Source organism: Oryzias latipes, chromosome 16, assembly GCF_002234675.1.
Source record: "Oryzias latipes chromosome 16, ASM223467v1".
NCBI classification, from domain to species: Eukaryota; Metazoa; Chordata; class Actinopteri; order Beloniformes; family Adrianichthyidae; genus Oryzias; species Oryzias latipes.
The window spans coordinates 32743252-32764120 of NC_019874.2; the positions used below are offsets into that span (position 1 = coordinate 32743252).

Consider the following 20869-nt stretch of genomic DNA (forward strand, 5'->3'; position numbering starts at 1 on the left):
CGTGGATATTATCTACCTGAACACCTGGGATCCACAGAAGACCTGGGCTTTTCAGTGATACCGATGGAAAGGGGCGGGGCTCTGGGAATTGTAGTTCTGGGTGGAGTTAAAACGTTTTTCTGGACGAAATTTTTTTCTGGCAGTCAGGAGGATATTTTTATTGAGGAAAAAGAGCTCTTTGAAAACGGAAGATGCAATTTATTGATTTCGTGACGTCATTTCCTGCTGTGGGAATTTAACCCGGAAGTAGGCGGTGTTCAGAACTGGGAGTTGGCTGAACGAGAACCGACCGGGAGAGACCAGAACCGGACCTGCTAACGCGGAGCAGAAGCCGTCACGGGACCGAACGCGCAGCCTCGTCAGCCTTGTACCGTGAAGAAGCGGTTCCGTTAGCCGTTAGCAGCTAACAGAGGAGTGAGGCGCAGGCCGGACTCGAGCTCACGATCGTCGGACGAACTCTCAGGTAAGTTTCGCTCAGGTGCGCCGTTCCTGTGATGACTGTCTGATTCGGCCTCCGGGCGGAACCATTTTAAAAAGTTCGGTCGATTATGGACCAGAATTCTAACCAAACGGCATCAGGAAGTGACGACGCCTTTCCCGCTTGTTGGTGAGCACGCGGAAGACCGGTACGCCCAGAGCAGAGGGGCTCCGCCGCGCGACCGTGAGCCAGAACCGGCCTAAGGGCTCCAGGTCTCCTGCCTGCTACACCTGTGGAAAGGTGTTCAGGTGGTCGAGTCCAGACCTGGTCTGAATGGTTGGTGGTACGAACAGAAAACTCTCATCGCCTTCAGCACAAAGTTTTCCTTAAGACAAAATCCCGGGCACGCGCCGAGAGTTGGGTAACTAGTACTTCTAAAAAGTAATCGATTACTTCACTGTAGTTAGTGGATGAGATTGTACTTATTACTTTTTATCCAGTCATGCAAACAGCATGAACTAGATCCTCTCGTCTTTCATTCATTTTTAAAACTGCCCTCGTGCAAAGTATGAATCTGGTTCCAGACTAAACCCGGTTTACTTTAGTTACATGAGGTCCTACATGTGGATGCTTTAACAGTTTTGTTGTTTGAATGCATTCTTATCAACAATATAAAATTAGGGTTTGGGTTATAAATGTTTATTATTTGGACGTGCTTCCTGATAAAATGTCAACAACAAAAAACTATTTTTAATTTAACTTTTTACTTTGTAACTTTTTCCCTTTGAACACATTTAAAGTGAAATGACACAAAACATAAATTAAAATATAAAATCCATCATGACAAAGTGCCTCACTTTTGTCAGTCAGATATGAATTGTACAGAACATAGTCATAGCATTCTATGGGTAATGAACATCCCTGCCCTTAGACCAGGGGTCGGGAACCTTTTTGGCCAAGAGAGCCATAAATGCCACATATTTTGAAATGTAATTTCGAAAGAGCCATACAATAATGTAGTGTCCCTTCCCCACACTGAGGCACGGAGACTTAACCTCTTTTAAAGTTCTTTATTCCGATTACTGCAGACCGCAACAAACACCGTTCAATTAATTCAGCAACTCCTGAATCTCTCCCGCCGAGACGAGAGAGAGCGCGTCTCCCTACTTTATATTCCCCTGCTCCCGCTCCAGCCCTCCCATTTCCCTTATTCGGCCCATAGCTGAACCCCATTGGTCCAAACTACCTAACAACAGGCTGAGCGACAGAACTGAGAGCCAATCAGATCTCTGCTTGACGCGTTCAATGAACTCCAGAACTTTTAACGCGACCCAACAGCCATCCAACTCAGTCCGCGACAATTTGTTTAAAACTAAATATACAAATGAATGTGTGCATTTGATTTAATTTCAACATTTCTAAAGTACAAGAAGTCTGTGGATTCTTTTTAATAACATTGTTATGCTGTTGCTAATAAATGATGAGTATTTCTTGTGGTGGTTTTGCTGATTGTCTAGTCTGGTTGATCCGTGGTGAGTTTCTGCTTCATGCAGGCGTTGAGACTTTAACGTGATCGTAGGTCTGAATGTTCTGTAGATGTGACAAAGACTGATCACATGCAGACGCGGAGCCAAACACACACTCACACGCTGCAGTGGGTGACGGGCAGCGGGTTTTACGTTTTTACAATCCCAGCGCGATTCACCTGCTGCCGGTCCCCACAACCCCTCACCCCCGCCCTCTGCTTTCTCCCTCACACATCCCGTCCCCGCATCTGCGCGCTCTTTCTCAGAGACGGGAGCGCAGTTTTGGGCACGGCAATTCACAGGTTTCCGGCTGCTACAAACTCTGTGAAATAATAGATAATAGTAAACTGATAATGCTGGCGCAGATTTCTCTCTCTAAGCACTGTTACTACTGCGCGCCTCTGGCATCGCGCCCGAGAAGGACTGGTCTAATGAAAAAAAAAGTATAAGTAAAGATTTGTCTGCGAGCCACATGTGACCATCAAAAGAGCCATATATGGCTCGCGAGCCATAGGTTCCCGACCCCTGCCTTAGACCCTCCTTCTCAGATGTGATGTCATCAGGTCAGAAATCGCCATCGCAGCTCTACAGAACATGCTAGACAATGGTTCTGGTGGTCTCAGTGGGACTTCCTGAAACATAACGTTCATAGACCCTCATAACCCTGGACACAGGCGTGAATTCAGCCGTACGTTCACACGCCGCTTTCTGCACAGAAAAGCTTCTGCAGCTTTACAGCTTCTAGGTTTAATGTAATCGAATGTCTGTCCTACAGAGCGCAGAGAAATAATTCTGAAATCTAATCAGACATGACTTCATCTTGGAGGTAGATGAGTGTAACTGAAAATACACCCCTAATTCAAAGCTGACGGAAAACCAGCATCTTGATGTGATCGTTCCAGCACTGAGGACGGGTTCTTCTCCTTCTTTGCTGTAACCCTAAAAGTTCTCCACTAGCGTGTTGAGGCTGCATTAGAATCGTCAGGTGATCATCCAGGTTGGTTTACGGTGCAGGTCAGCAGTGTGGCTGCAGACGGCGGCAGGTCTGCATGTCGCCACCTGACCCAGAACCGGGTGTTTGGTTCTCCACAAGTTCATCAACGTTGCTCCAAAGACTGTTAGGAGTTCCCACTGGAGGCCGGGTTCTCTCTGGTTCTGGAGCTGCTGAATCACATGGAATTCCTTCAGCTGCTTGTGAGGTTTTTTCTTCATCAGCTCATCTTCAGCATTTTATTATAAAAGCTGATTTATAAGAATCTCTAAAATAAGGAACATTTACATTGAAATGGGCAGAAAACTCCACTAAACGTCACACAAACACTGACTAGACTCTCTTTAGACCACGTTTGAAACCAGACACTGTTGTTGCGTGTCTGGACTGGTTCTTTGGAGCTCCGGCTGCTGGGTGGGTCTCTGCAGGCCTCATCTGGAGTCGGACCTTTCTGTTGTGCTGCAGTCTGGAGGGAGGCTGGCGCCACCTGCTGGTTTTGGTGGCTTTGATTTTTAGTTTTCAAAGTAGAGCCTGAGGATCACATTCCTGCATGCTTTCCAACATCCAGACACGCCAATGCTTTTGGCCTGGAATGGCCTGGAATGGCATGACGCTGCAATAGAAAGTTTGTATGTGATGGAGGGGTGGGGTGTTTGTCACTGAGCTAAAATGGCCTCTTGGGGTTCTGTAGTTTGCTAAGAAAGAACCGTAATTAGCGCTAGCATGTGATCCAGCAGCATTGACACAGACTTTCATATGGGGGGGGGGGGGGGGGGGGGGGGGGGGTTCTAAACCTGCAGGTCCTCCTCCACACACTTCAGCATAATGGTAGACCTCCATAGGAACCTGGTTTGAACCGGATCACCCAACTTCAAGAACCTGTTTCCTCCAGCCAGTCCTCCTCTTTCTGCTGCAGTCCTTTCTTTAATGAACTGATTCGTGATTTTCTAATCTTGAACATGTTTGGCCCATTTCCAGGAGAAGAACATGAGTGGAGGAATGAACAGCATTGAGGCGGTGAAAAAGAAGATCAAAGTTCTGCAGGACCAGGCAGAAGAGGCTGATGAGAGAGCCGAAAAGCTGCAAAGGGAGGTGGAGAAGGAGAAGAGGAGCAGAGAGGAGGTGCGTATGTCTGATGTCTGAGGCAACATCCGGGTCTTTTTCCAGCACAAACAGTCCAAACAGACTTTTGGATTGGAGGGGGTGGGTGTACAAAAACCCAAGGCTCTCAGGAGAAACCACTCAGTGCTGGTTTCAGTTTAGTTCCAGAACCACATTAAGGTTCTACAGCAAAACCAGACCATTTTCCCGTCCAAACGACTCATAATGTCTGTTTATAGAAATCAAATAAGAAGTAGTCCACACTGACTCAGGGATCCACTCTGACTCAGGGATCCACTCTGACTCAGGGATCCACTCTGACTCGGGGATCCACACTGACTCGGGGATCCACACTGACTCGGGGATCCACACCGACTCGGGGACCCACACAGACTCGGGGATCTGAAGATCCCGCTTAGCGTTGTAGCGTCTCGCAGGATCCGGTGTAAGATGTGGAAAAAGTAGAGTGCATAAAATAAAAAGACCACTTTAGGAAACCTGGAAAAACTCAGATTTACTTCCATCTGTCTCAAAATACCTTAAAAGACCAACTGGCCATCCTCGCCTTCCTCGGTCTAAGTACAGACTTTGACAGCAGACTGTCCTCTGGTGGCATGTGAGCTCTCTGGCTGGTTTGAGCTCTATTGGGGGGGGTTAGGTTGGGACCAGAGCCCATTTTAACCACGTCACCATGACGACGCTGTAGCATCTGAAGGCAGATTCGGCGCCTGCTTTCCTTCAGCCTGCAGCCGGATGCCGATCCCTGGGGGGGTGGGCTGAGGATTCGGTGGATGGATCTGGTGTGGTCACTGCTTGACCGTGGGCTCTGTGGACCCTGGGGTTTGTCTTGCAGGCTGAAGCGGAGGTGTCCTCCCTGGGTCGGCGTCTACAGCTGAGCGAGGAGAATCTGGACAGAGTCCACGAGCGTCTTGGTGCTGCTCTGCTCAAACTGGATGAGGTGGAGAAGGTCGCCGATGAAAGCGAGAGGTGGGTTGTGATGACAACGCTCTTCTTGGTGTTGGAGCACATTTGAAAAGAAAACTCAGATCAAAACTGTTTGAGTATTTCTTTAAATATGCCGAGCAACAGTGGGCGGGTTCAGTCTCCACGCCCCGCCCCTTTCTGATCATCCACCTGCAGACAAATCTATCCGTGAACGTCTTTGTTTTCATGGTCTGAGCTGGAATCTGGTGAGGGGCTGTAAGCTAGTGGGGAGAGTGAGAACAGATGGATGATGGGAAATGAGGGCAGGTTTACTCCCTGCCAACAGTCCCGCCCACAACTCACAGGGGGATTTCTGATGAAGTCCTGCTGCTCTGCAGAAACGATGACCTAGAAAATCAGAAGGTTATCGGGGCGGGACTTTTTTAAATGATGGCGCAGACCAAGGCCCCCGCTCTGATCAGATTCTGGTCTCTGACACGGACCCTGGTACAGACCAGATGGTGTCAGAGCCGAGGTTTAGGCTGAACAAACAGTTCCAGGCAGATGTTAGCTGTGTCATCTGGGGTTTATGTTTAAAGGGGCGGGGCCAAGCTTATAGTGGGGAGGGGCTGACCTCACGTAAAGAAGCCGTCTTGATTGGGGCTCCTCCCATGTCCACAGAGGCATGAAGGTGATCGAGAACAGAGCTCTGAAAGACGAGGAGAAGATGGAGCTGCTGGAAGTCCAGCTGAGGGAGGCCAAGCAGATCGCCGAGGAGGCCGACCGCAAATACGAGGAGGTACGTCCACAGCGCCCACGCATTCAGTCTGCGCCGACCTGGAGCGGATCTGATTGAAATGACAGCATGTGCTCATCATGATTGACAGGTGGCCCGGAAACTGGTGATAGTGGAAGGAGAACTGGAACGGGCTGAGGACCGGGCCGAGCAGGCCGACAGGTCAGTGCCGTCTTCTGACACCGGACTTCTTCAGTTCTGATCTCCCTTCATGGCTTCACTAATAGCGCTCTGCATCCTTCCTCCCGTTTCCATGGAAACGATGGCCGCTGCCTCTCCCTTCTCTGCCCACCTGTCTGTCTCTTCACCTCTTTAACAGTAAAGTTCGGAGGTTGGAGGAGCAGCTGAGGAGTTACGACCAATCGCTGAAGAGCCTGCAAGCATCTGAGGACAAGGTACATGAGGTCATGTGACCCTCGGCTATCTGAGCTCCTCCTCCTGCCTCCATGACCTCTGACCTTCAGCTTCTGCTTCAGCTCCTCCTCCCGCTCTGTGCATGGCTTTACCTGCTGCAGCTCCTAACACCTTACAGCAGACCACGCCCACTTGTCTGACTGCACTGTGTGATGTAACCTCTGATCTGCAGTAAGGGTCGTGCTTTGGAGGAGGAGCTGAAAACGGTCTTCGCCAGTGCAAAGTCTCTGGAGGCGCAGTCTGAGAAGGTATGGGGGGGGGGTGTGGGGAGAGGAGGAGGAGCTCGCGCCTAGAACCTCCCACAACGTTTCAGCTCCTGTTTTTTCTCTGAAATTTCTCCGGGAAAGATTTGGAGAAAGACTGGTGTGAGCCGTTTTCGGCTGCTGTTTGTTCTCCTATGACTTCCTTAATGGAGCTCCTGTTCTCGCTGCGGTTCTGCCATGGTCCTGGTGTGGTCCGGTACCCTGAAGGAGCAGCACAGGTGTCCCAGTGACCCTGCTGGGAGCACACGGAGCTTTCTCCTTTGCCTCAGACTGCACCGGTTCCAGAACCGAGCAGACTCAGTTATTTAAACAAAGGTGTGCTCTTTTGGTTGGTCTGGTTCTCAAGTGACTGGGAGGGCCGCAGAGGCCTGCGCTGATCTGGCATCTTCTGATTGGCTGGACACTCTTGAGCCAGGTAATCAGCAGTGAGGAGGTCAGTTGAAAACAAACCGCACCCCCAGGAGGCCAGACTTCTTGTTGACCTGAATATATGGGTTCAAAACTGTTGTGGTCTGGGACTGTACTGGGCTGGACCGGCGTGGTCCGGACCGTACTGGTTCTGGGACCGTCGTGGTCTGGGACTGTACTGGGCCGGACCGTACTGGTTTGGGACCGTCGTGGTCCGGACCGTACCGGTTCTGGGACCGTCGTGGTCTGGGACTGTACTGGGCCGGACCGTACTGGTTTGGGACCGTCGTGGTCCGGACCGTACCAGTTCTGGGACCGTCGTGGTCTGGGACTGTACTGGGCCGGACCGTACTGGTCTGGGACCGTCGTGGTCTGGGACTGTACTGGGCCGGACCGTACTGGTCTGGGACCGTCTTGGTCCGGACCGTACCGATTCTGGGACCGTCGTGGTCTGGGACTGTACTGGGCCGGACCGTACTGGTCTGGGACTGTCGTGGTCCGTAGTGGTCTGGGACCGTCATGATGCGGACCATACCAGTCTGGGACCATCGTGGTCCCGACCATACCAGTCTGGGAGGTAGGATCCAATGTAAAGCAAAAGGTGGGCTGAGGATGCTGTCCGAGCTGGTTCTGGCCTTTGGCGTCCATCCGGTCCATTCTGCACCTGTGTGGTCCGGGACAAATGGAGCCGCTCAGGCCGGCTCCTTGTGTCTGATTGGCTGTATTCTTTGTCTCAGTACTCCCTGAAGGAGGACCGCTATGAGGAGGAGATCAAGAACCTGAGCAACAAACTAAAGGAGGTGAGTCGGCGTCCCCCCGCAGAGGGACTCAGGTGTTCGTCTCACCTGCTCACCTGCCGTCTTTCTGCCATTTCAGGCCGAGGCTCGAGCCGAGCTCTCTGAGCGGACGGTGACCAAACTGGAGAAAACCATCGACGGGCTGGAAGGTGAGGGATGAGTCCTGATCAGACGGGCGCCGTGGCAACCCGTCACCGATGCTGAACGTTTCATTTAAACCGGAAACCTTCCTGCAGGCTCTTTGTTTTTTACGCTCAGCTTTTGTTGGTCCACTTCTAAACTGGAACCAGAGCGTCCAGCTTCCATTTGGTTCATAATAATAATAATAATAATAATACATTTTATTTAGAATGCGCTTTACATTTTAGATAAAATCTCAAAGCGCTACAATGGAGGCAGAAATAAAAATGGTTTACAATAAGAACAAAATAAGACAAAAATAAAACAACAATGAAAGTACTAAAAAGCATTATTAAAAAGAGAAGTTTTTAAGCCTTTTTTAGTTTTGCCAAGGCTTTGTGGGGCTCTGAGGGATTGTGGAAGATTGTTCCAGAGTGGAGGGGCAGCAGCCTGAAAGGCTCTGTCTCCCATAGTGGTTAGCCTGGTCCTTGGCTGATGAAGGCAGTGTGTGAAATTGGAGCGGAGGAGTCGTGAAGTGGCGTGCGGGGAAAGGAGCTCACTGAGGTAGGCAGGGGCAGTTCCATGGACGCATTGGTAGGTGAGGAGACAGAGTTTGTATTGAATTCTGGAACGAATGGGTAACCAGTGAAGTGACAGAAGGACAGGAGTGATGTGGTCAAATCCTTGTCAGGACCCTAGCAGCGCAGTTTTGGATGTGCTGGAGCTTTTCCAGGCTCCTGCCAGGAATCCCAACAAGGAGAGCATTGCAGTAATCTAGTCTGGAGGACATAAATGCATGGATCAGTTTTTCTGCATCAGACTGGGTGAGTGAGGGGCGGAGCTTTGCAATGTTTTTCAGATGGAAAAAAGAGACTTTGGAGAGGTGACGTACATGATGATCAAATGTTAGAGTAGAATCGATTTTGACACCAAGATTGATCACAGGTGAAGAGAGCAGAATGTTGTGACCAGAGACCAGAATGCTTTTGGTGGAGGATGTTTTGATCTGGTGAGGGGTACCGATTAATATGGGTTCAGTCTTGTTGCTGTTGAATTGGAGAGAGTTTTTAGCCACCCATGCCTCTATCTCCTCGAGACATGCCTGGAGGGCAGAAGAAGTTAGGCTGGGAGTGGAAATCATTTTTACATATAACTGTGTGTCATCGGCGTAACAGTGGAATGAAGTGTTGTGTTTACGGATGATTTGTCCAAGTGGAGATATGTAGATGGTAAAGAGTGAAGGTCCAAGAACAGAGCCTTGAGGAACTCCGCAGGTGACTGTGTGTGTGTGAGATTTAGCAGTTCCCAGAGCCACATATTCTGTCCTGATGTGAGAAATGATTTAAACCAGTTGAGGATGTTCCCAGAGAGTCCAACAGTAGTATGAAGACGGTTGAGGAGAATGCTGTGATCCACAGTATCAAATGCAGCTGATAGGTCAAGAAGGAAGAGTAGAGATGGGGAGCCCTGGTCTGCAGCCATGAGTAGGTCATTCATGACTCGGACCAGGGCTGTCTCTGTACTGTGAGCTGGCCGGAAACCAGACTGAAATTTTTCATACAAGCTGTGCGTTGAGAGGTGATGGTGGAGCTGAGCAGTGAAGACTTTTTCAAGAACCTTAGACAGGAATGGTAGGTTGGAAATGGGTCTGTAGTTTGCCAAGTTATCAGGGTCCAGTGCCAGGTTTTTTTCGGTCATCATAAGGTTAGGTTTTTACGACGTGGAGGTCTGTTAAGCTCAGAGCTCTGCGTTCCCGTCAGCACATTCATGGAACGAGTCCAGGAAGGTTCAGCCATCATCTCTGCCTTTTCTTCCAGATGCTCTGACCGCAGCCAGGAACGCCAACATGGAGCTGCAGGCCACGCTGAAGCAGACCATGGACGAGCTGGGCTCCTGCTGAAGCGCCGCTCGGGGGCGTGGCCTTCTCTTGTGATGATTCCCGCTGTCACATTCCTCGTCTTTGTTTTATGCCTAACCTGGTTGATAGCTAATCTGTTACTAATTCAGTATTTTTTCCTAATTGATTGAAATCATCATTGATTTCCTGTCAGCCATTAAACTTTGTTTTGGGGGCGTGGCCCAAGTGGTTGCTTAGCCAACCGGTAAAGGATTCCACTGCCAAACGTGACGAAGCAGGGGCCAAACTCCACCTGATGTTTAGTTTACACTCAATGATGACACAGGATTTTATCAAATAAAAGCACCAAAGTAGACGGAAACTTGCTTCTTTATTGATCAATAACCGGTAGACCCACTGATCAATAACCGGTAGACCCACTGATCAATAACCGGTAGACCCACTGATCCGAGCCGTCTTCTTGCTCAAAGGCGCCACGGCTGCAGCTGCATAGATGTGAAGAGGTTTTACCCAGCATGCATTGCCACTGTGGAGCAGTTCTACATCAGCTGGTCACCACAGCCCTCCCATCCATCAATGTGAGTTAGAAGTAGACCAGGTGAGTCTGGGAGTCACTGAATGGCGGAAGCGGCAGCCTTTCCCGCCAGCTTCAGGATTGGCTGCAGCTGCTCATCCAGGGGGGGGGCCGTGGGCTCGTTGGTTATCAGCCAATCGAAGTGCACGCCTTCATCCAGCCCGCATTCAGACTCAGCGTCGTCCACTCCTGGATGACAGGTGGTCAGTAAGTTGAGATGTCGGGATGGACGGCTGTTGACAAACAAGTGCACTCACCTGTGGTGAAGCTCCACCCCCTTTTCTGCCGCGTTTCATCTGAGCACTGAACCCTCACGCTGACGGTCTTGTGCGGGAACTCGGACTGGAACCACTGCAGGTCCGACAGCCGCCTCGCATCACTGACCACCTGACCAATCACAGCGTGGCAGTGAGTCATCTGCCCCCAGTCGCCATGGAGACGGCACATCAGAAACGTACCCACACAGGCTGCTGTGCCCCTGCGGTTGCTAGGCGACAAAAGAAGCCTGGGTCCTGGCAGCGGCGAGCCTCTCCCCAGTGGATCATGTCAGCCCGGTACCGCTCTTTGTACGGCCCGGGACCCAGCAGCTGGTCCAGGTCCAAGCCGTGTTCCTGGAGAAGGAGCAGAACCGATCGGAACCAGAGCAACGGGAAAGGCAGGTGGGATACAGGTGAGCTCACCTGAGCATACTGCTGCTTAAGGGGTCCGGACAAGCGCAGCACGGTGCAGACCGCTGGACCCAGACTGCAAAAGAAGAGGTCACGTGTTGCATTTAAGGGCATGGGACATGTCAGTTCCTATTTGCGTTTGCTGCTCTGCTACAAAAAACGATGAACTTCTGCTCTCCTTTCCTTCTTTTCTTTTATCTCCTTTCGTCCATCTTTCCTTTAACTTGATGTTTAGTTTTCATTCTGAACATAAACGCAACACCACCCAAATGCATGTAATACAAATTCCTCCACCCCTTTCCCTTAGTCCGTCACCTTAACGTCACCTGCGCATGCGCGATCGTTTCGTTTTTCTGAGGGTTAGAGTTCGCGCGTGCTTGTGAGATCGAGATCATTCGTTTGTTTGGACCGGATGCCTACCGATCTAAGATCAGGTCCGTGATATAATCCTTTCCGGACTTCCGCTTCCCGCTAAAAACAAGGACCAACTTGGGGCCAGGACCTCGGACCTCCATCAGCTCGGACAAACCGCACCGGAAACACACATCCTTCAAAATAAGAGGGACCGGCTGTTCCGGTAAATCGCAGGACAAAACTTGGAGGAAGATGGCGGCGTGGCTGAGCGGTGCCCGTGTTGGAGCGCAGACGAGTCGAGTGTCACGGGTGAGACGACCGTGGACGTCTTTGATTACGATGCTGCCAACAATATGATCAAATCTCGCCTTTAAGCCACTTTTCTCCCGATTTACATGCGCGTGCACACGCGCGTGCTGCCAACCTTCAACAAAAAGAGCCGTTCGGGTCGATTCGCCCCTGAACTCAGGAGGAGGAGGAGCCAAAAAGTCTGGCTCCACCCTTTAGGTTTGGGCCTCTGCGTGACTCCGCCCCCTGGGGGTCCAAACAGGACGTTAACACTGATTAGCATTTACGCTAATATTGGTACAATTGTGTGAAATAAATAAACTATTGGATTTTTATTTTTTGTATAAACAAAACATGAGCATGAAGTGAATAGTTTTTTTAATGTGAAACAGTTTCTAAATTGAGTTTTTCCCTCACATTATTTCCTTTCAAAATAAAAGACAAATAGGATCAAGTCAATGCAGCAGATGGAGTTAGAGGCTTTATAATGTTAGCAATGATCTAAGAAAGAATCACGAATGACGCATGTCCCCGCTTCAGATCCTCTTTTCAATAATAGAGCTTAGGCCTGATGACACTTTATTTATGAGTGGAACGCTAAACTCTTCAAAGTCCAACAATCTTCTTCTATTTCCTGAGCAGATCAGTGCTGCAGGAAATTCTCTGTGAAGCGTTAGCCGCCGCCGTGATGACATCATCAGCAGGCAGACACCGATGCTGTAGCGCCGATGGAAACGGTTTCCTCTGGTCCGTGTTGCTTTAGTCAGTGTTCGGTGGTTCTGCGTCTCCATTGGTGCTGCAGTCGGTTCCATGGACGCCATTGGACAAGAGGGGTGGGGGTGGAGGGGGAGGGAATGGAAAGGAGTTTTTTAATTGCACATTTGCTGAAAATAATACAAAAATTTATAACAATCCAACATAAGAATAGAACACAACTCTGAATACAGGATAACATTGATGTAACCTTATGATAATCTTAACTATTAAGAATAAAAATTAGATTTTTAAAATAAACTGGTGTTCAACAATAACCAAACAAATAAAGAACTAAAATAGAAAAGAAAAAAATAGAAATGAGAGTAAATTGATGTCACTAATCCAAAAGATTTACTGATGTTAATCATTTACATCATCATTTTAAAAATGCAGAATTCAGGTTTTTATTAGCAAATTCATTTTGTGAATATGGAATTTAGTCACGAAGAACATGTTTATAAAAAGAGACATCATGATCTTCCTGTTTCTGTCAGACGACTCATGCAGTAAAATCTTTATTTCATTTTCCTTTCGTTTGTCATAAAACTGTAAAATTCCATGAGACAGATTTCCATAAACTTTTGGGTAATAACTTCCCTAACGGAGGTGGAAACCGGGGGGGTGGTGCGAAGAACGCAGCGCTTCAGTAAAGAAGGATGAACAGCTCCTAAAATAGGAGGCCGAACAGGTGAGTTGATTAGTTGGAGTAACTGAGTAAAACACTACTAGAGTAGTCTGCCTGAAAAACTCATATTAGGTTTTTTTATGTCAGTATTACTCTGATGATGTCACGGTACTACTAAACACTATCTTGGTGCAAATGTTGGTAAAGACGTTCCCCTGAACTGACACTGCAAAACGGCGCCGGTTTTGACCTCTAGAAACACAGCAATGACCCCCAAAAGGAGGGTTTCATTGTTGGCCTCCTAAAGTTCTGAGGCCTTCACCTTTGACCTCTCACAGAGTTCAGTGCGCTCCATGTGATCTGCTGTCCACAGTGTTTGCGTCCGTCTGTTTGTGCTCGATAAAGGTGGGGGGGCGACGCCGCTGTCAGAGTCCATGTGGCCGTTTTGGTTCTGGATGATCTGGATCTGGATCAGGCAGGTCTAACACAGAAACGTCTGTGCAGTCTGGGTCATGGTTCCACAGGTCCGCCCCCCGTCAGTTTGGTTCTGCTCCCGAGTCCGACTTCTTCCCTCCACAAGAGGGCGTAATGCTGCCCGCAGGCACCTTCAGCAACAGAGTGGCCTTCATCACTGGAGGCGGGACTGGCCTGGGCAAGGCCATGACCACGGTTCTGTCGCAGTTGGGAGCTCAGTGTGTCATTGCCAGCAGGTTAGAGGTCACACGAGCGAGGACCCTAAAGGTCCGTTTGAAATCGTAACCTCCGGTTTGTTCAGGAAGCTGGAGGTCCTTCAGGAAACCGCCACAGAGATCCGGAGCCTGACGGGAAAGGAGGTGAGGAAGCAGAACCTCTCGGCCGGCCGGCCGGCCGCCACGGTCTGACGCTGCTCCGTTTCTGCTCAGGTTCACGCGGTCCAGTGTGATGTCAGAGACCCACAGGCCGTGTCTCACTGTGTGGACCAGATGGAGGCGCTGACGGGCCTTCCGGATGTAAGCTCATGTGACCGGACCCTCACAGCAGAGCCCGGTCTGTTGTAGTGATTCTGTGCTGTGTCCTGATTGGTGCAGGTGATCATCAACAATGCAGCAGGGAACTTTGTCTGTCCAACAGAACGCCTGTCTCCTAACGGCTGGAAGAGCATCACCGACATCGTCCTGAACGGAACCGCCTTTGTCACTCTGGAGCTCGGAAAGAGGCTGATCCAGAACCAGAAAGGTCAGAACCAGAAATGTCAGCGACGGATGAAGAAGCAGAAAACTAGAAAGGAAGGACCTAACTTTAGAACCCATGTGGTTCTTCTACAGGTCCAGAACCACTTTCATCCGCTTCACTTATTTTCTAAGGCAGGGGTCTCAAACTCCATTTACCTGGGGGCCACAGAAGGCGGGGTCTAGCTGAGGCAGGGCCGCAACTTCAACACACACACACGCGCACGCACACACACACACACGCACGCACACCCACACACGCACGCACGCACGCACACCCACACGCACGCACACCCACACACACGCACGCACACCCACACACACACACACGCGCACACACACGCACGCACGCACACCCACACACGCACGCACACCCACACGCACGCACACCCACACACACGCGCACACACACGCACGCACACCCACACACGCACGCACACACACGCACACACACGCACACACACACACGCACGCACACCCACACACACGCACGCACGCCCACGCACGCACACACGCACGCACACACACGCACACACACGCACACACACACGCACGCACACACACACACACGCACACACGCACACACACGCACGCACGCACGCACGCACACACACACACACGCACACACACGCACGCACACACACGCACGCACACACACGCACACACACACGCACGCACGCACACACGCACGCACACACACACACACGCACACACACGCACACACACACACACACGCACACACACGCACACACGCACACACACGCACGCACACACACGCACACACACACACACGCACGCACACCCACACACACACGCACGCACACACACGCACACACACGCGCAACGTGTGAGTGTCTGAGAGCCAGTAAACTTGTATGGAACTTGTATACTCCACGCACAACACTGAAAGGTGTCATTCATACAAAGTGTCAGGACGCACTAACATTAAACTTTCATATTAACCCTGGTGCTATCTTAGATGACCCCCCCCCCCTCCATTGAGGTGTTCTCCCTACCAGGACAAAGGTGGATAAAGGTGGAAAGATTTCCTGTAATCCATGGACACCAGTGAAGATCACAAATCATTGAAGAAAAAAGGTTCAGAGCACTGTCTAGTGGGTCTAGATGACCCACCTCCCAATGTTAAAGTGCCTAGGATAGCACAAGGGTTACGGTGGGGGCCGCAAGTTTGAGACCCCTGTTCTAAACCATTTAACAGACATATCTAGAACCAGGGGTGTCAGACTTCAGGCCTGGAGGGCCCGCCTCCTGCTGGTTCTCCAGAATGCCTGGCTTACCTGCTGCTGATCACCTGATCAGGTGTGTTTAGCCAATGAGGAGCTTCAACAGCGTGGTTATGGTTCAGCTCTCTGCTCGTCAGGCTGCTAGCAACTGGACAACTAGTCACTTTAACGCTAACGCTGCTGATCACGAGTTAGACGATGAATGATTGTCCTAAACTGAGAAAGAAAGAAGCTGCTCTGTGGGTGGGAATAACTGCCCCCCACCCCACCCACCGCCAATTCAATTAAATTTGATTTGTTTAGCCCCAATTCACAACAACAGTCGTCTCCAAGGGGTTCGTATGGGTAATTGAAAAGGTGAAACATGAAATCAAAAGGATCATAAACACATAGAATTCAATAGGATAATACTAAACAGACTAAACTAAACTGGGCATCCCTGCCCTCAGACCCTCCTTCTCTGTAAGGAAAAACTCCTTTAAAAAAATAAGAAACCTCAGGGGGGGGCACATTTCAACGATCATCTATTTATTTATAGTGCTCATTACTTTTTTTAGGGTAATTAGATTCTTTAAATGGATATATTTACACACAACAGTTTTTCCTCTTTGTTATTCAGATTCTTTTATATAACACAAGTAAACCAAACAATAGAAAAACCCAAATAATATAAGAATCCTTAGTCTCTCAAAACCGTTTGTTTTCTTTAAATGTGCCGTTAATGTCCGTGCTGTAGCGTCTTCCTTTTCAAAGTTCACGGTCACTCCCACTCCAGACACGTAGGCATTCTTCCCAATGAAAGATATCCAAACGAAAAAAAGGAATCCTCTCACCCAACGGTTGACTGTCCAAGTTTGTCCAAACAGAAACAAATCCCCAAAACGGAATCCGAGCCTCAGGCGTTAGATGCGCTTCTTTTTTCTTTTTCTCCTCAGGTCTCTCGTAGACTCCCTGAAGTCCCCCCCCCCCCGTCACGACAGGATGCGCTGCTCCCCCCCCCTTACTTTGGTCCCCTTTATCAAATCAGTCCCCGGTACCGTCAGTCACATGACTTACAGCTGACGTGTCCTTAATACAAAAAACAAAAAAATAACAACACATTTCCTGAGGAAATCGGAAATAGGACTTTACAGTGTTATGGGAACAAATGTTTTTGACACAGAATTTAATCATAATGTCAATTCCTTATTTTAAATGGCTACAACATGAAGGAGGGATCATAAAGGAGACAGTTTGTGTTGATCAGGAAGAGTTTTTCATTTTCTCTGGGATACGTTTAGTTCTTTTTTATCGTGAACATTTTTCCTGCTTCCAAAGCTCATAATGATAAACATGGTGACGTCATTCTGTTCAGTAGAAAGTAAGAATCTTCCCGTTCTTCCAGAAACGTCCTGTGTTCATCTTTATTCTCTGAATTTCACCATTTTGACCATCAGGGTAACGGTCTGCAGCACATCAATGTTTAGTTGGCAGTGGGCGTAACCCACGCAAATGATTGGCGCTCACTTGTGTGTCGGGAGCAGCATCAACTGCCGATTTACTTTGATTATTATTTATTTTTAATACCCTCTGAAGGTTTGAGTGAAAAATATGATGAGACGCAAAGAGCCGCATGCTCATTGGCTTAGAGCCTCGTGTTCGCCACCCCTGAGCTTAACGCTTAGCTTTTGTAAGAACAATACAAAACAAAATCCAGGAAATCACATTTTCCGATTTTTCAAGAATTATTTGTAAATTATGGTAGAAAATAAACATTTAGTCAGTAACAAAAGTTCACCTTAGTACTTTGTTATTTACCTTTTGTTGGCGATGACAGCAGTCAAACGTTTTCTGTAAGTCTTTCAAGGTTTTCACAAACTGTTGCTGGTATTTTGGCCCATTCCTCCATGCAGATCTCCTCTAGAGCAGTGTTGGTCTGGGGCTGTCTCTGGGCAACACAGACTTTTAACTCCATCCAAAGATTTTCCCTGGGGTTGAGATCTGGGGACTGGCTAGACCACTCCAAGACCTTGAAATGCTTCTCCTTTGTTACCCGGGCAACGTGTGTTTGGGATGGTGAAAGACCCAGCCATGTTTCATCTTCAGTGCTGATGGAAGGAGGTTTTCACTCCAAATCTGACCATACATGGCCCCATTCATTCTTTCCTTCACACCTTTCCTTTGTTTTATATGAGATCCATTGGCCTCTGTGAAGGAATGTGCCATAATGAGTAATTAAGCTATTATGTTGGTTGAGACATTTTTCCAAGTGAGGAAAAACAAAAACATTATAATGGGGGAGCTTCTTCTGCTTTTATGTTACGGTCCGGCCCACTTCAAATCAGGTTGAATGTGGCCCCTGAACCAAAATGAGTTTGACAGCCCCGATTTACATTTTTCTTTGACATGCTACAGTACCAAGGACCTTTCTGCACTTTAGTTTCAACTTTTCACAAAGAGAGTTTTACTTTATTAACTATGAACACGTTCAGGAAACTTTTATTTAACTTTAAAAGATTAAAAGATGCTGCTGAGCCTTTTACCTCCTGTACATCTTAGAGCAGGGATGTCAAACATACGGCCCCCCAGGTGGTTTAGTCCGGCCCACACATGAAGAGTAAAAATCGTAAGGATGATTAAAAATGAAACCAAGTTTCTAGTCCATTCCTGTGGCGAGTTATGATTTTTTAAAGAAATAACCGAAATGTGCAATTCCGGAGCATAGGAAAGGAAAAACAGGTGAAACAGCAAATCTCTGCACGTGCCAAAAGTGAAACCTAACAGCTCTGCGTCTGGGTAGGATGCACCTTGGTTCCCTATGAGCCTCACCGCTGTTATCTTGCTATAAGGATGATCAGTAGCGACACCCTAACGACCAAAATGTTGTCAAACGTGAAGTGGAGTGAAGAGCCTTCCAGGAAAAATGGACAGAGTTTTTTTCTTTCTTTCACGAAGCTGAATGCAAACCCCAAATGCTTTGTATGTCATCAACATCGCAGTGCTCAAAGAATATGACATCCAGCAGAGACTCACCATAAAGAAAAGTTTCTGGATTGCTTCAGTGTCAGATGTAAAATATTCAGTCTGTATAAATTTGAATAGACCAACTTTTCTTTAATTGAAATTGATTCTATTTGAGATCGATTGGCCCCACGTGATTAGGCTACTATGTTGGTTGAGGCATTTGTTCCAACTGAGTAAAGAACTAAAACAAAGCTGTTATTTTGCTTTTCAATCAAATCAAATCAAACTTTATTTATAAAGCACTTTTCATATAAAAATATAACACAAAGTGCTTTACATTAAAACACTATAAAATATAAAAACAAGGATTGACGATTTAAAAATGAATAACATAAAAATAAATAAATAAATAGGGGCCCCCTCCCCCTACCTAGCCCCCCACTCCTTTCACACCTCCCACCCGCTAAGTGATGGCAATGGACAATGAGAAATATGCTGAGCACAAAAACAGGATGCAGGAAACGCTAATAATTGGAACCTCCCCCTCCGTGAACAGCCGCATAGACAGCCAAATGCAGCATCACAGGCGGGGACCGCTCCACCACAGCTAAGCGGTGATGCAGGTCCCCATCTAGAGCCGCAGTGGCTGAACAATAGCCGACCCAGCTGGAGAGGTTCCAGCTTTTATGTTACTGGTCCGGCCCACTTGAGATCAGACGGGTTAAATGTGGCCCCCGAACCAAAATGAGTTTGACCCCCCTGCCTTAGAGCTATGTCTTTCTGTTTACAATATTTTCACTTGTCATTTTTGGAACAGCAACAATGACTGACCCAACACTGGACTGACGTTTGTTTCCTTTGCTGTGGTTTCTGTCGTCTCAGGAGCCTCCTTCTTGGCCATAACCACAATTTATGCAGAGACCGGTTCTGGTTTTGTGGTTCCGAGTGCGTCTGCAAAGGCCGGAGTTGAGGCGCTGTACAAGTTCGTGAGAGTTTCACCTCACACAGACATCCTGACCGGACCACTATCTGGTCCTGCTGTGTTTCTCGAGGTTTTTGGTAACAGATGGTTGTCGTTTTGTGTAAGGTCTCTAGCAGCAGAGTGGGGGCGCTATGGCCACAGATTCAACATCATACAGCCTGGACCAATCAGAACAAAGGTATACCAGAGATAAATGATCCAGTCTTTGTTTGTTTTTGACATGTTCTGCTGCTCAGGGGGCTTTCAGTCGTCTCGATCCAACCGGCGCTTTTGAGAAGAACATGATGCGCCGCATCCCAACTGGTCGACTGGGAAGGCCAGCCGAGCTTGCAAACCTCGCAGCTTACCTGAGCAGCGATTACGCCAACTGGATGTCTGGAGCAGTAAGTCCAGATTAGAACCTACATTGGAGTGTTACAGAAAAAGGCGTCTGAACTCGGGTCTGCCCTGAAACTGTGATCTACCTCCCCTCATAAAAGGAATAATTGTAACAAGCCAGGACTGAGAAAACGTTCCCAAGTCCTTTGACGCATATAGATGCTCTGATTCTCATTGGAGTTCTGACCTTTTGTCTCATTGTCATCTTTTGATCTGAAACCCAAATGTCTCGGTACACATCAAGGACGAAGGTCTTGACCTTGCTGGTCCAGTACTTTGGAGCGACGGTGGCATTGATTGTGACTCAACGATCTTTTGTTCTGCTCTGTGTATCCGAGGTGGTCCGGTTTGACGGCGGAGAGCTCGTGTCGATGGCAGGAGAGTTTAATGAGCTGCGAAGTGTGAGTTTCACATTTAAAGGAGCTGTTGGTGGCTTTGGTTGGATCCAGGACTATAGTCTCCCACTTTGTGTTCCAGGTGACTCCAGATCAGTGGACGATGATGGAAGCCATGATCAGAAGCACTAAGGGATCCTAAAGTCTGACGTTTCTCGTTGTATACTTGGTTTTCTTGCTGCATGCCAGCTCTGTGGGAATGTGTGGGTGGGACCACAAGGTGCTAAATAAGAACTTTCAACATTTTCATTCCTCTGTTGGGATTTTTTTCTTGCACTAACACGATGTATAACTAAAAAGAATAAATGATCAGGATCCAGTCTTAGTGCTGTTCTTGTCAGTCTGTCTTTTCCAAACAGTACATAGGCAACAGTTGTGTGTGGGTGGGGGGGGTGGGGGGGGCATCCTGCTGAGTTTGACGAGCTGTGATGTCATTCATTTATGGATTCATTGAGTTGTCCAATGACAACAGTGGTGCCTCTACTCCTGCATTATCTGACCGCACCATCTTGTTTGGCACAAGGGGGGCAGACCTTATGTTTAACCCCCCAACCCCCATTGAACACGTTTCTATGGGCTGTTCAAGCTACTTTTCTACTTCCTGGTGGATAGTCCCCAAGTCACCCATCCATCCATCTTCTGAACCGTTTGTCCCTTTAGGGGACACACGGATGCTGGAGCCTATCCTGGAGAGGTCGGCAGTCTGTCGCAGGGCCACAATCACACGCCCATGCACTCTCACGTTCACACCTATGGAAAATTTAGAGGAACCAATGAACCTGTGAAGCATGTTTTTGGACGGTGGGAGGAAGCATGGGGACCTTCTTGCTGTCAGGCA

General features: G+C 48.5%; 3 protein-coding genes across 7 annotated transcripts; 2 read left to right on the forward strand and 1 right to left on the reverse strand.

The window, feature by feature from the left end:
- The first annotated feature begins 170 nt into the window (after positions 1-170).
- Positions 171-9977, forward strand: LOC101168689 (tropomyosin alpha-3 chain). 2 transcript variants are annotated; one of them, XM_011473363.3, is made up of 9 exons: positions 171-463; positions 3914-4057; positions 4890-5023; positions 5642-5759; positions 5848-5918; positions 6076-6151; positions 7579-7641; positions 7718-7787; positions 9576-9977. In XM_011473363.3, the coding sequence occupies exons 2-9, from the start codon at positions 3923-3925 to the stop codon at positions 9656-9658; spliced, it is 750 nt and encodes a 249-aa protein (XP_011471665.1). In that variant the 5' UTR covers positions 171-463; positions 3914-3922; the 3' UTR covers positions 9659-9977. The 2 variants fall into 2 exon arrangements, with proteins under 2 accessions (XP_011471665.1, XP_023819638.1); XM_023963870.1 differs by lacking the exon at positions 6076-6151 and adding an exon at positions 6343-6418.
- pmvk (phosphomevalonate kinase) lies at positions 9968-11681 on the reverse strand. 3 transcript variants are annotated; one of them, XM_004086695.4, is made up of 5 exons: positions 11279-11681; positions 10871-10934; positions 10649-10801; positions 10448-10577; positions 9968-10379 (listed from the first exon to the last, which is right to left on the reverse strand). In XM_004086695.4, exons 1-5 carry the CDS (start codon positions 11371-11373, stop codon positions 10228-10230), a joined length of 594 nt encoding a protein of 197 aa, XP_004086743.1. In that variant the 5' UTR covers positions 11374-11681; the 3' UTR covers positions 9968-10227. The 3 variants fall into 3 exon arrangements, with proteins under 3 accessions (XP_004086743.1, XP_023819639.1, XP_011471667.1); XM_023963871.1 differs by lacking the exon at positions 11279-11681 and adding an exon at positions 11174-11272; XM_011473365.3 differs by lacking the exon at positions 11279-11681 and adding an exon at positions 11185-11207.
- Positions 11278-20356, forward strand: decr1 (2,4-dienoyl-CoA reductase 1). Of its 2 annotated transcripts, none has more exons than XM_004086694.2 (10): positions 11278-11521; positions 13386-13591; positions 13657-13714; positions 13784-13870; positions 13949-14096; positions 19159-19258; positions 19364-19436; positions 19495-19641; positions 19975-20037; positions 20114-20356. In XM_004086694.2, the coding sequence occupies exons 1-10, from the start codon at positions 11465-11467 to the stop codon at positions 20171-20173; spliced, it is 999 nt and encodes a 332-aa protein (XP_004086742.1). In that variant the 5' UTR covers positions 11278-11464; the 3' UTR covers positions 20174-20356. The 2 variants fall into 2 exon arrangements, with proteins under 2 accessions (XP_004086742.1, XP_023819637.1); XM_023963869.1 differs by having other exon boundaries at positions 11424-11521; positions 13287-13591.
- Positions 20357-20869: the final 513 nt, after the last annotated feature.